General features: G+C 41.2%; 1 protein-coding gene across 2 annotated transcripts in view; it reads right to left on the reverse strand.

Annotated features, from left to right (window-relative positions):
- WASHC4 (WASH complex subunit 4) overlaps positions 1-14,691 on the reverse strand; it is a 107,585-nt gene that overhangs the window by 77,917 nt on the left and 14,977 nt on the right. For both annotated transcript variants that reach the window (XM_078860831.1, XM_078860830.1), the window contains exons 11-15: positions 12,684-12,801; positions 11,656-11,783; positions 10,282-10,445; positions 3,553-3,667; positions 2,694-2,819 (exon numbers count right to left, since the gene is read on the reverse strand). In XM_078860831.1, coding sequence (XP_078716957.1) covers positions 2,694-2,819; positions 3,553-3,667; positions 10,282-10,445; positions 11,656-11,783; positions 12,684-12,801 — 651 coding nt within the window. The remainder of the gene's footprint in view (positions 1-2,693; positions 2,820-3,552; positions 3,668-10,281; positions 10,446-11,655; positions 11,784-12,683; positions 12,802-14,691) is intronic.

The raw sequence follows: 14,691 nt of genomic DNA on the forward strand, positions 1-14,691 counted from the left end.
CAGCCACGTTTATAAATGGAGGGAAAACCCGGAGGACTCCGAGAAAAATCCACATGACCCAGGGAAGAGAAAACATGCAAACTCCAAATATACAAGCGTCAGGGTCGGGATCGAACCCATGACCTCCTATACACCAGGCAAAGTAATTAACATCCTGCCACCATGGCACAACACACTTTCCCATAAATAGCCAGGAAGAAAATATTGTGACGGAAGAGGCATTTGCGCAGCATGGAAGAGGGCAGGTTACTAACGCAGCCATTGGAATGCGACCCGGTGTTTGGTCCCCACAGCAAAAGCCTCCATGATGATGATAATGGGAGACTAGGACCAGATCTTGAAAGTCGACTATTGACTGTGCAATAGCTGGATGATCTTTCATTGGCAAGTGATAGTGAATTGAGGTGAGCATCAGTGGCATTGGCTGTGATGACATTTTAATTGATGCTGTCTCTAACCACTAGGGTTACTGAATACATTTTAGAATCATGTGGAGGTCTCTTAATTGCAATAAAATATGCAGGTGAATAAGATCGGGGTGATTTCAATTAAACACATGTTATGGAGGCAATGCATGAAAAGCAGAAAACAAAAACAGAACCAGGGCAACCGACGAAACTAAAGAGGGAAGGCCAGTTTAAAGAGATGGGTTTTCAAATCAGACTCATATATTTATTTACCGACTCTTGATTGCCTGATTTTAAGTGGCAAGGCGTTCCATAATTTTGGTGCGCCACAATCAATGTTTGCAAGTACAACTTGATGCGTGTTTCACAAGTGTAGGAACCAATTATAATTGATCAAATCGCAGCAGCTTTTGGCCAACGATCTAACAAAGACGGTCATTGCATTGTGCGCTTTTACATGCGCTTCTGCGGCCATGCGGAACGCTCTTCCTTTCGATATTTGAAAGCCTATGGAAGGAACTACTTATTGCATTGAGTTTATCCTTCCCCTGCACCTCCAATTAGCACGGTTGGCTACGTATGGTGTGAAAGACGTTCAACATACATATATGATAGGTTTAGAATTTTAAAAAATCTCTGTTATGGAACTATCATCATAATCAACCATAATCTGTCCACTGCTAGATAATGGCCTGCATAAGTCAGACATTCCTCATTGTGCATCATCGCTCCATCTCCATGGCGCTTGTGCTCTCGGACACGTACTCTCCTGTGACTGCCACTCTCAAGGCTTCTTTAACCATCGGCCATTATCCCTTCCAGTGATGTTTCCTACCCAAGTACGCTCACTTAAACAATCAATGTTTCTAATTTGAATTTGTTCTCCGATCCACTTGTTCCCCTTTCTATCTCTCAGCTATAATTGTAATCATACATCGCTCCATACCTCGTTGTGCACTATTCAATTTATTTTAACGAACACATTTGTTGGAGGAAACAACTGGGAAAGACTAACGAGCATTTATACCTATGGCAATTATTGAAGTAAGACCAGAATCAACATGATAAAAATAAAGACATGAGTGACAGCGGGTCGAAGCGCTGTTATAAAACTGAAATTGGTATTGAAAAGTAACATATCAATGTACATACGAAATAATGTTTTTAAAGGTGCACATCATCTTCTCCAACATACGGATTAACAACATTTACACAGACAAAAAAAAAAACAGAAAATGGAACAAAAAGCTACATTAATTCTAGATTTGAAGCTTTCGTGACTGCAAGGATTCATATTCTTAGGTTTTTTCGGTAAAGTCATGTAGGTAAAACATCAAAATTAATAAAAATAAAACAAAATAAAGATCACGACGTTTCGGAGGCAACACAAGTCTCCGTCATCAGGTGGGACCGTCACAGCCAGATCTGATGACGGAGACTTGTGTTGCCTCCGAAACGTCGTGATTTTTATTTTATTTTTATTAATTTTGATGTTTTACCTACGTGACTTTACCGAAAAAACCTAAGAATAAAAAAGCTACATGTTTCATGACAGGGTCACACCTGCTGGCCTGAAGGTGTAATTACGGTTATAGCTGCATTACATAGTGCCTTATTAAGGGGCGTATCTGGGGTAAAGGTGAAGGGCGGAATCAGTCGAGAAGCTCCGGGAACCATCCAGAAGGGTCTAGAAGGTTCTAGAAAGGGGGCGTGGCCAGAGGTAGAGCTTGGCTCGCCAGGCAGATATAAGGCGCACCGAACCAAAGCTTCGGGGCTGTTAGTGTGGGGTCTGGGTCCTGGTTGCATCGCTGCCGTCGTCATCTCTTCGTCTTCAACCACGTGGCTGTTCTTCTACAAGACCGTCGCGCCGCTACGCTCATCAAACAGCCAGCGTAGCGCAGGACGGAAATGGGCTGCGTGTTTGGACAGCCTCGGTGTAGTTGCGTTACGAAGTGAATTGCCCTGTGTGCTCTTAATAAATAAGAAGCCTTCTACTAACATGTATGGATTGAACATAATCAATTCTTATACACAAGCATGATTCAATGCACTGAAATGCATGTTGAACTTCTTTCGCACCGCACGTAGCAAACTGCGCTAATCGGAGGTGCGAATGAACATTCTAAATTATGTTAATCTTTGAAGTGAAGTACGAATGTTTAAATCCCTGTCGGAGATTTTACAACATGTCAAATGCAGTCGGACATTGCTGAGACTGATGCTTCAATGGAAGCGACCTGAGCAGTGCAGGAGTCTCTCCCGTTAAGAGATCAGTGTCCACGTCACCTTCAGGAGCTCCACAAGCCGACACAGAGCCTTCACAGTGGTCTTCGTCATGGGCTTCTGCAGCGTGGCATGGAGATTCATGGTGGTTCGCACGATGTTGCTCAGGTTGAACGCATAGAGAATCCCCTGAGGAAGCACAACACAACAGTTTTTCCCTCCACATTTATAAACACGCGTTTAGAGTATCTGGCTGCTATAAATTTCCGTACGATAAGCCACTTCGTTGAGCTATCATTTGTGGCTAGGTCGCTTGTGAGAAAGAGCTATATAGCTCAGTGGATCTTACCTTGTAAAATAAAAAAAGTTTATTATAGTTTATAGACTCACTGTCAAGGCTGCTTAAGACATTGCAATGTGCGTAGACAATGTGCTTGCATCCTTATGAATTGTAGTTGAAGCAAAGACGCAAACACAAACTGTATCGGCATTTTCCACAAAGCACTTCCACAATCATGAAATCATGATAGTTTGTGCAATCCATAGAGGCAATTTTATTCCGTAATCTGCCATTTCCAAGCCTTTGCGTAGATAAAAGTAATCCACAAAAAGTGTAAATTCATCCCGTTATCTGTGTATCCGCACTTATTAATTCGTGCATAAATGTAGCCAACAAAACGTGTATGACCTGCAATCAGATTATTTAGTGAACACTGCAAAGTCACAGCATCGACTCAGCCCATCAGCCTTCCAGTGACAAAAAAATAAGCAACACTTATCCAATGAAGTGGCTTACCACAACAAGTGGAATTTCCACCACTATCTCAGAACCGTAAATTAAATTGAGCACTTCCCCACAGGCAGACACTTTCGAGACTATGATATGTTGTTGCTCCTGTTATATTGAATGGTTTGTCTTCACCTGGATGAAGAGAGAACAGCGGTTCGTCAGATCACTGGAGACTTGTCCTTTGCTCATGACCGATTCCATCTTTGTCATCCAGGCACTCACGATCAAGTAGTAGGACTGCACGTCTCTGTGAGACAGTGGACAACAGCAACATAAATACACGTAGAAACATGCATGCTCACGAATATTATTCCTTAAATGAACCTCAAAAAATAAGCACTCATGCATATTAAGCCTGACAGTGTCAATTAGGATATGCTTGTATGTAGTATTTTAAGGAAGGAACTTGGCTACTTATTGCTAAACCCAGGAATTATGTTTATATATCCATGTTGTCAGTTTTATTGTTTTTCAATTTATTTACACTCTCCCTGGCTGTGCAGCACTGTGGTTAAAGCACGCAACCCATGACATTGCAATTTCCAAAACATTTGTATGGAATTTTTTTTTTTACACAGATGGAACAGCTTCATTGCATTATATAATGAAGGAAACAAAATAAAAACCTGAAGAAGAGTAAGGCAACTAGATAGGCTCTTGCCTTACTTGGTCACTGCGAAATTATGTTTCCAAATAAACATAAATTCATAAAATTGTAACCACCTCAGAATTGCGGATGACAGTCATTATAATAATGGAACACGATTAATTAAAGAACATTATTGAAGAACTTAGTCTTAGTAAAGGCTGCAAAATGTCTTCAATACTGTATATCATTTGTACAAGGATTATTATTCACTGCACAATACATTTGCAGTGACATCGCGAAATGTCACTGTGTAGTGCCGGCCCTGGAGAGGCACAGCGTGCGGTGTAACGACATCGCGGATACCACGATGGTGTGGGTGTAGTACCGGCCCGAGAGGGGTTCGGTCAGCACTGATTGATAGCGCTGGATGGCATCACGCTTGGCATGCAGTGTCAGCCCTACAGGATAGGGTGTGGGAGTGCCGGAGTTACTAAAGGCCATGGCACTCTGGTTGACCCGAGAAGACATGTGACCAGTGAAGTCTACAAAGGGGCCCCAAGTGGGGGGCTAGGGGTGGTCACGTGGTCGGGGTCCAGATCCTGCTCGAGGATTCTGGAAGGTGGGCGTGGCCAAGGGCGGAGCCAGCCACGCCGCAGATAATATAAGCCAGGTCCCCCAAAGGGGCCGGAGTTGTTGTTGTTGATCCTGAAGAAACATCCGTCTACGTTCTACGAGTCTCCAACACGTGGACCTGGACCCGAGCTGTCGTCCGGTCCGTAGTAGCTCGTTACGTTGTAATTAGTGTAGTTAGCCTGGTGTTCACCACCATAAGTTGTTATTTTGTTAAGGGGCAGTTACCCCATGTGTTAGTGTTAATTAAATGTGTTGCCTCCAAGAGTACGTCTGTGACTCAGTTGAACTCACTACACATTTACCTTTTTTTTTTACTCATGTTACTAATATCTTTGCACAAACTATGGTAAGATATTAATCACATGTGATCCTCCTTAAAATTTGATGTTACAATTTCAGCCACATAAAAACATTACATATACATTATTCCAATAATACGTATACAGTCCAAGCACTCGTTTTACCAGGACTAAAAGACAAAACCCATTAAGCCCGCTTGCCCTAAAAAGCACCCGTAAAAAATGTACAAAAGGTTAAATGGTGCAAAGTCAGACAGACCCGATCAATTCTAGCACTCACGAGGAATTCTGTACGACTGCAATGTCCTCGCTATTTTCACACTGGCATTGTTAATTTGATGTACGTAGGCAACAGATGCACCTCAAATGGAAGACTTCTTAAATTAGGCAATTGCAAGTCAATGCACATGCTGTGGACAAAGTGGTAGCTGTGGCATATAACCCCTACCACGCACCTGCCATTTTTACTCTGCTATGTAAAATTTGATGCACCAACTCACACTGCTCCTGCAAACCGTCCAAGCGAAAAAACGCTTTTGAAATGGTGGTAAATCAAAAGGAAAGTGTGTGGTGACTGGGGATCTTTTCAAAGTTTCCTTCTGTTACTTTGGCATTTTTATTTGTTGTACACACAAAGTGAATGTGTTCTCTGCATCAAATCAAGAGACGAGGAAATTTCCATTTGGAATATTCCCCACAAGCAGAACACTGCTTCGTGTCAGGGAACCGCCATAGCAGGGGAAATCATCACAGAACAGCTGCAAAAGTAATTTCATGTTGTTTTTATATGCACTAGGGGAGAAATGTTTGCATTACCCTGCAAAAAAGCGTAGTTTGAGATATACTTTTAAAACATTCTTGGTATGTGGCGTTATCATATTGAATAAACCATGACAAAGGCCAGGCGATATTGAAAAGGGCAAGAAATAATGATTGAGAGGATAGACAGCAGTGATAAGTTTTTCAGCCAGGGCCAATAATCATGAGGAGTTAAAAAGATGCTCACTATCTGATACTGTTGAATATATGGATATATGCAGAGACAATTGTAAAGAGTTCATAATAAACGTTTTTGGGTTAGATCGCGTTATTTATAAATGTGTCGCATCATCGGGCAATTCTGGCGAATGGCGAATTGCCCGATGATGCTGGATGTAATTACCAGCGAAACGTCGTACTCAAAAATTGTAAATGTTGTGGATTCACTCTTCAACACAACGGTGGGCTAAAGTAGTGAACTATTTGTCTTTTGTCAACGTGACACTTTTTTGCTGATTGGCCGTGTCGGGTGGTGGAGGGTTACGACACATTTATAAATAACACGATCTAACCCACAAACGTTTATTATGAATAATATTGGTCGCGAAAGCCTACACGTGTTAAACTGAATTGTCAAGGGTATTTGAGGAGTTTGAGTTCGTGCCATAGGGTAAAGTCAATCAGGTTCATCATCGATGTTTTGGGTCACATCGTGTACATTTTTAAGAAATGTATTGTATACTGTCCTCCACTCGACAAAGCCAATTAATAACGTTGTCACGTGAACAATCGTGCCAATTTATTACTGCTTCAACACACTGACAAACAAACCTATTGCTGGTACAAAATAATAATTGCTGTCGTTGTGCAGAATATAAGTAACAAAATAAATAATCAGACAATATTCCTCCTCATATCTGTGTTTGAGAGTAATCTCGCAACATTTAAATAGGTATGACGGTTACATTCTATAGTATTACACAAACAATGCATTCTTAGACACTTTAAAGGCTAGATTTAAGTACTTTTAGAGTGACACACAAAAAGTAGGTTCATGTAATTCTGCGTGTTATTAACTTAGACATTTTTTCACAAGGCCACACTGAAAACATGTAATAGCCGACTTAATTTAATCCTCTTACAGATGTAACTTAACAGAGCTCTCTACCCAGATGAAAGTTTTTCTGACTCAACTACAAATGCATTACATTAATGATTTACAAGTGATTAAATACAATCCAGTATTAATACAGCGACTTCAATGCTGCATTTCCTCAACTGTCAAAACAGCAGAGTATTAAGCAGGTAGGTGCACAAAAATAACACATGTAAGTGTAATGAAAAAAGGGAACAATTATAAATAAGTGTACATTAAATCAAACAGAAAAGCATATCTACATACATCTAAAGATACAAAGACAATTGCATACAGACAGTAACAGTTATGTACGTCATTAAAGATGCCCGACTATTTTACGAGGGAGATCCGTGGTGCGTGAGCACAGCAGCAACAACACAAAAACGTGAATGTTGCAGAGAACGAGCGCAGGTTCTCCCTAAGGAATATTCGACAATGAACACCCAAGGTAAATGACGGTCAGAATCAAAAACAGCGCAAGTTTGGTATGAAAAAATTAGGTAAGCTCTATATTTCAGTCTAACAAAACATGTCAAAAGGCAATGCAAGCATGTGGGAGCAAGAGGTGCCAGAACAGGTTAGGTACAGGTATGCTGTGCTTTGGTTTAATAGGGAAGCAAAGAGGGGGAGTTTAGGGAGAGCACCAAGCTGTAGTTGAGCAAAAACACGGAGCAGCAATGTGAAATGACTTTTTATCAAACAAGTTTAAGCAAACGGAAATTGTAGTAGAAATACGGAGGCACTTCTGAGGCTATGGGAAAGAGTTAGGAGAAACTAAGTAGACCGTTAGGTAATTGACCTATAAAGACAGCCAAGTGATGGTCTCTCCAGATGTGTAGCAGGGACAGATTTGAGTCAATGTACAGGTTGCAAAGATGAGTTCTACAGGGTGTGTCGAGGAAAAAAATGGAGATCAGAGTGGTATAATGAAATTAGATGTTTTTAGGTAGATTCATAAGCTTGGCGGTAGATGGTGTCACAAGAATAAAATATGGGCAGAATGGTGGCTTTAACAATATTCAGACGAAGTTGAGATGGAATACAGAATTATTTTCTGTATAGGAATCCAATTTAGTTGTTTTAGTCATATGGTAAATGTGAGTCTGGAAATAGTTTTGAATCCAAAGTAATGCCTATGCATTGAAAGTTGTTAGCCTGCTCAAAACGATGCGAGTCCAGAGCCATACTATGCTTTTCAGGATAGGTTTTAGTTTATCCCACAGGCAAATTATGGTGTTTTTGGTTACATATTTAGAGAGATGCAGAACACATACTAAACCACAAAGAATCCTGCTATGTGGTATCAAAAGTCAAGATGAACCAACCACAATATCACATCCTTAGCACCAACTTAATTGTGATTTTACAGTGTCAATAAGGGGGCACATAAGAAAACAGGTGGAAAATGTGTAGTTTAAACATGTACAGTCACGAAAACTTCAACTCTAGAATGTGAAAACGCATTTCTTTAGAATAGCTTTTTGCACCTCTGATTAGCACAATTGGAAACGTATGGTGTGAAAGAAGTTCAACATACATAGATACGTTTTGTACTCAATATAAGACATGCGCTCCATACACAACAGAGAATGCGAGGTGTTTAAGAGCCAATGGGTCCCAACAAGTTGCCAATGTCTGACTAAGATAGATTTATTATTCGTATGATTAAGTTTCATCACCCAGGACTCAGAGAATGATCAAGTGTTACATAGCCCGAGATGACTTGTGAACACGCCTTCACATTTCACTGTCAATGTCAAGAGGTCATCACAGCATCATGTAAGAAGGTCAAAACAAATAACATGGAACAAAAATAGGACAGTTCACAAAAAACACATGGAAAGATAGATACTCTTAATTGCATTGAGAAAGTAGAACTTATGTATCAGAGAACCATTGCAAATTAGACATCATAATGGCTGTTAGAAAAAAAAGAGTTTGGGCAGGACACACTGCTAGAAAGGACATCAGATGGATGAAACTGCCTACAGAATGGCAGCCAAAGATGGCAACATGGCCAAGAGGAAAACTACCGCAGAGATGTGGTGATGAAATTAGGTCATGTGAAGGGTGAGATAGAGGGATGGCATCATCACTGGGAAGCTTTCATCCAGCAGTATATGACTGGTGTGATGATTAAATGCAACTGTTTACTGAGTTTCCATAACGTAGAAAAAATAACTCACCTTATCTATTTATTATATATAAAAGTAAAAAATTGTCTGTTTGTGGGTTTGTTTGTGGGTTCGTGTCTGTTCGCGCGCTTGCGAACGATTTGCCTCTCCAACGGTGGGGTTTACGTTAAAAAAAATAGCCAGGTACCAAGCCGTAAGCCCCGCGGCAGGCACTATTCCTTTTTCACATCCGTCAACTTTAAATTTGTTTAATTAGCGATTTAGTGCGATTTTTGTGCGCTATTTATTTTTTTATGATGCGTGCACGACCAAACCAACGCACTGGCCTTTGGTGGGGGGGACGGCCCATGCCAAGTCGCACGCCTTCGGTGGGAGTGAGGGGGACATTTTCTTTCATGTTAAAAATGCTCTAAAAATACACTAAACGCTGACGTTAATTCTTCACTGTGTGATGTCCCCCCCACCCCGATGTGTGCAGTTATTACTACTATACAGTCGCTAGATGCTACCACCATAGGCAGTAGATATTACTGCAGAGCGGCCAGGGAGATCGTAGCTGGGGGGGAGGGTCTGGGGTAGCAGCCCAGCCCCAGCCTGCCAAGGTGCCACCTCGGGCCGGCTGGACAATCTAGGCGAGACCGGAGGCTCTGCACGGGACTACGCCTCACCACGCCACTCTGTCAGGTGAGTACTTTGTGCTATAGAGTCGATAAATACTGCTATAGTCAGCATGTACTACTGTCGTGATAGCAGGTACCACCACAGTCGATATGCACTGCTGTAATCATAGCAGGTACCACCACAGTCAGTACGCACTGCTGTTAGATTTTTAAGAGTAGTTTTGAAATCTTTTTAAGACACGGGCAACGCCAGGTACTTCCCGCTAGTTAAAATTGTCCAATTTGTATAAGTTAACTTTTCATTTTGCAATACAGAATTTGTTCTCGTTAACAACCAACCCTAAACTTAATTGGTGTGTGCTGATTAAGGTACGGTTTTTGCAATACCTTCCTTGATTTGAGCTAACTTTTCACTGGCTAGAATTTGTCAAGTGCAACTTGTTCCACATTTATTCTCATTCTCCGCATTACAAATGTATTTACTACAAAACATTTAAAGGACAAATTGTGATGTTCTTTTCGTGTAGAATTCATGTTCTGGAAGGTCATATACCAGCTTTGTAGTCATCCTATTGATTATGCAAACATTTGTCAATGAAATAAACATCACGAAATAATGTTTTACAAATGAATGTATTAAATACAAGGTGGCAGAAATCAGCAGTCGAGACGGCAGTGGGTTGCGTACTTGGGCAGAGTCTGAGCCTTCTGCTGCAGGTGTGCATCTCTCTGCACTGGCACCGCTTGCAGAGTTTTTTTCTCCACCAACTGCTTGTCAGCCGGTTGTACGCGCAGAAGCAGAAATTTGTCCGCAAACCACACCACGTTTGCCACCAACGTCACTGCTGGCATCTGCAGGAGACAAGGATTTTTTTTAAATCCCGCTGTTTAGCCAAATAGACCAGAAGGACAAGTGCTGTTAGCTAACATTTACTACTTAGGCCCATAAGGTTTAATAACCAGCAGCATACATTGACCCCTATTGCTCATGAGCATTGATGTTCATACACCACACCAGGTATTTATTTAAGGCTGAGTCAATCTAGATGTTGGAGTGAGATCACTAAATTGCTACTTAAAAACCCAGTGTCATCAGGAATGCTAGTTCTGTGTGCTCACATGGCTTTTATAGCCTGCTTGGTCACCAGGCCATTTCCATCAATTTAGCACACTTAAAATCATGTTTTGCTCTCAGGAAGCTGTCAGGTTCATTGCTCTTACATTCCCTTACATGTATCTATTGTTAAACACGGTCTAAGCAGATGGTAGGGGGTGGAGGGAGAGCAGGTCAAAAACAAGTGCCAGACTACTCAGCCAGTCTTATGTTCACGTTGTGTTACCAGAATGGGTAATGCAATATTTCGGGCCCACTTGTGCAACCGTCACTAAATATAGAATAAAGACATACAATTAATATACAGATGAACATCGCACATGTGTAAAGGAGTTCCAGTCAGGTTAGTCTAGTAACACTCGTTCTTTATTACTCTTCAACGCGTATAACCCGCAGTACGTACCAACCTCCAAGGATTTACTGTTCAGGTGCCACAAACTCCCCTTACCAGCTCCTTTGATCCTCTGCTCCTCCATTATCAACTTTGTCTGTCTTTCCACTAATCCCCTTAATTTCCCCAAACAGTCATCCAATCAACCCCATGTTCACACTTCACTTTTCCTGGGCTTTTCCAAATGAATCTCTGCGCCATTCCGATCTGAGTGTTTCACCACCGTCCAATCAAATTGTGTGCTCAATTCGTCAGCTCTCCATGTGACAGGTCGCCAATAGGAATTAAGCAACTTATTTCAACTCAACTCATTAGACCCAGGTGTGCATCAATTGTTTATATATTTACTTAACAGGATGAAACAAGAACAGGCCCTTTCCGTAAATATATTGCCAGTAAGGGTAAAGTCTATATTTTCGGAAAGGTTAAACTCTTTTATTTTTTCATAATTTTGATACCGGCAAAAAGGGTCCCATCGTTACTTAATAAGGTATGCCTCTCAGCATCCCTTACACATGTATGAACAAAATGCACCATTGGTGTACTGTTTATGCTACCTTCTTGTACACATCCAGCAGGGACCGGAAGAACTTCTTGTCCACAGTCCTGAAGATCTGGAAGTTGAGGACAAACAGGCAGCAGGTGCCGACGTACCTCTCCCTCGGATCGATCTCATTGGGCTCACCTGCACCGCATGACAACACAACAACACGTAGTCTATTTGTAACTATAGATGCATTGCATACTCAGAAGCCAATGTACTGAGACAACAAATTTGGCAGAATGAAGTCCAAGCCCTGGGTCACCAGCAGAGTTGAAGGGTGTGTTGTAGAGGTGGCCAGGAAGCATAGGCCCCTCATGCTGGAACACTAAGCTACAAATAAGATCCTGGCTTTGAATCAAACCAGCCATCCAGTACTCAATAACTTTCCATCCTGAAAAATGTGTTATGGTCTCGGCAGTCATTGATGTCTAACAAAACATTGCTTTCCATTTGGACTTAAAGGAAGATGTCACCCCCAACATAGCTGCTCGTGATGATACATACCTAGCCTGCATTTCTGGACTACCTGACATGAGTTGACAACTCTGTCAATGCGAACGAAGACTATCAAGTGAAGCTCAAGCATTTCATTATAATACGACAGCGATGCTCACCATGGTGACAACAGTACAGTTTTTAAGTCAATGACGACGTTAGAGTGTGCTTTTATGGCAAACTTGGCTGTAAATTGAAAGTCTTCTGCAGTGTTTGAAACAGACAACCTTGAACTATGTAGGAATCTACAAAATAAGAGCTATTTGTTTCTTGCTTTGCAGCTTCTTTTAATTTGGCTGAGCTCAAATTTTTTAAGTTATTTGACATAAGAGTCACACAGTGAACTGCTCACAGATATGCACAGCCAAACAGTACAAAACAAGCTGGTTGGAAAAAGCCCTTTTAGAACATCTAGCAATGGTCTATGACACATCCACAGGCCACTGCTTGCCAAAGTAAGTAAATTAATTATCAGAAGATGCCCTTTTAAGTACAGTCACTATATCCACAATATGGGTGTGATCTGTGAAACAGAATATGGTTTACCAAGCTTCGACTCCAATGCGGCGAACATGTTCCGAATGTTCTGGGTGAATTCCTCGGCGAAGGCACTGTTTTTTGAGACAAGAACTGTCCCGTTGTCAAACGGCTGCTCGATGCAGTTCTGAAAGGAAAATACCGCCATTTGTTACGTCATTTCATTTAAAAACAATACATCTGCACATTCTCAGTGTATCATGTCTAATGTCAGCATGCCCATCTTTTAGCAGGACTCGCATAATAATGCACTATTACTGGTTCCTTAGTACACAGTCCTGAGGTTTTGGACCTGCTGTTAAGGAATCCCTAGACTGTTAATATGCATTATTAAAGAGTTCACAAAAGGCAACAGGATTCACATGGATAAGTGCCTGAGACCATACCAGTACCCATCTACTACCCATCATCCTGCCTTGCTGCTATTAAAGGGATTGGAAAAACCTTTAGTAGCAACTGTAAATGATCCTCGGTTCAAAGTTTTTGGGAACGATTGATTTAAATCAAACATGAGAGATGTTAAGATTATGCATTTTTATTATGTTTGAGATGCGATTATGATAAAGAAAACTATTGAAAAGGTCTCCTTAAAACAGACATTTTTAATCTCAATGGGAACATCACCTGGTGCTAATTAAAATGGGAAAATGTATAATCACAAGCAACTTCATGATCCTTAATTGTAAGCACACAATGAAAACACACTGAATAAGCTTGGTGGACAATCAAATGCTTCACCTGCTGTTATGGCCCTTGTTTAAATGTATGCTTCAGGGTCTTCAATTTCTACTTTAAATTGTTTCCAAAAGCACTGTTGTCATGGGCAGCTATGATACTGTCACACCCATGCAGACTAACACAGTAGCATGTGTACAGACCAACAGACTATCAATTATCACTGTATAAAGCTGCTCAGATGGCCTGTCTTCTGGTTACACACATGCCGTAATGGTTGAAGGCTTGCCCAACAGATGCAGAAGAATGATTAACGTCAATTGAAACATGAAGGGGGATTTAGCCAGGCAATAGATCTGAATGACCTTCAGTAGGATTTCAGCAAATAGACTCAAAACAGCTATTTTAATCAGCAGCATAGTTGGCAAGGGCACATTTTTAAATGTCATTATTTTAACAAATCAGGACAGGGGAATTATGGCCAAGTGCTTGCCTCACAATGGGTTGTGAGTTCCAAGTCATGTCAGGGATTGATTCAGTTGACCATCCCACCGTGGTTGGTAAAATGGATACCCCTCTGTAAAAAGTGAACTGTGGTGAGAGAGCCCTCCCCATAGGAATGTTGAATTGTCACCACTTCTTAATGGTAATTTGAGCATGGGGATGCACTTTCACACCGAACTACGAACAACTCAACCTTAAAATAGAAGTGCACCTCTGCACAGCAATTATGAATTGTATTCCTGAGGCAATGATGACCCCTACTGAGCTTTATGCATCACTACCGATAGCCATTCAGTACCAAGCAATTCTTTATGATATTCAAAAAAAACTAATGATGGGTGTCCCTCCACAGCATGAAATACATGATGATCCCATCAGAGGTAATATGAAACGTCAGTCTCTGTCTCCCGGCTCGAATTAGTAAAGAGGCGTGATCATCGCTGTGGACAGCCCTGAGCCTAGAATGAAAAATGAGAAATTATCATGGGTACATAAATTAGAAGTGAGTGTCTACATAGCACGACCATCGATGACTTGCTACGAAAGGCTACTTAATTTAATCGACCATAGACAAAGTAAAGCACTGGCTCGGATGTGAATGAGCAACCTTCAACTGTAAGTCAATTTCTCCAACCACAGTACCCACTGGTCGGATATATCATATAATGCATTTTGTATATTCTTTACAACGACTTGGGGCAAACCAGCCTTTTATTTAATAGGTGATATCTTCTGACGACAGCCAAGTAATCAAGGTCATTATCAGTTACCAATTTCCCCACCGTTGTGATATGACAAAGAGGGGATATTACAGATGAATGATGACTGAGCTCCTGAC

Source organism: Lampetra fluviatilis, chromosome 11 (genome assembly GCF_964198595.1).
Source record: "Lampetra fluviatilis chromosome 11, kcLamFluv1.1, whole genome shotgun sequence".
In the NCBI taxonomy this organism is placed as follows: domain Eukaryota; kingdom Metazoa; phylum Chordata; class Hyperoartia; order Petromyzontiformes; family Petromyzontidae; genus Lampetra; species Lampetra fluviatilis.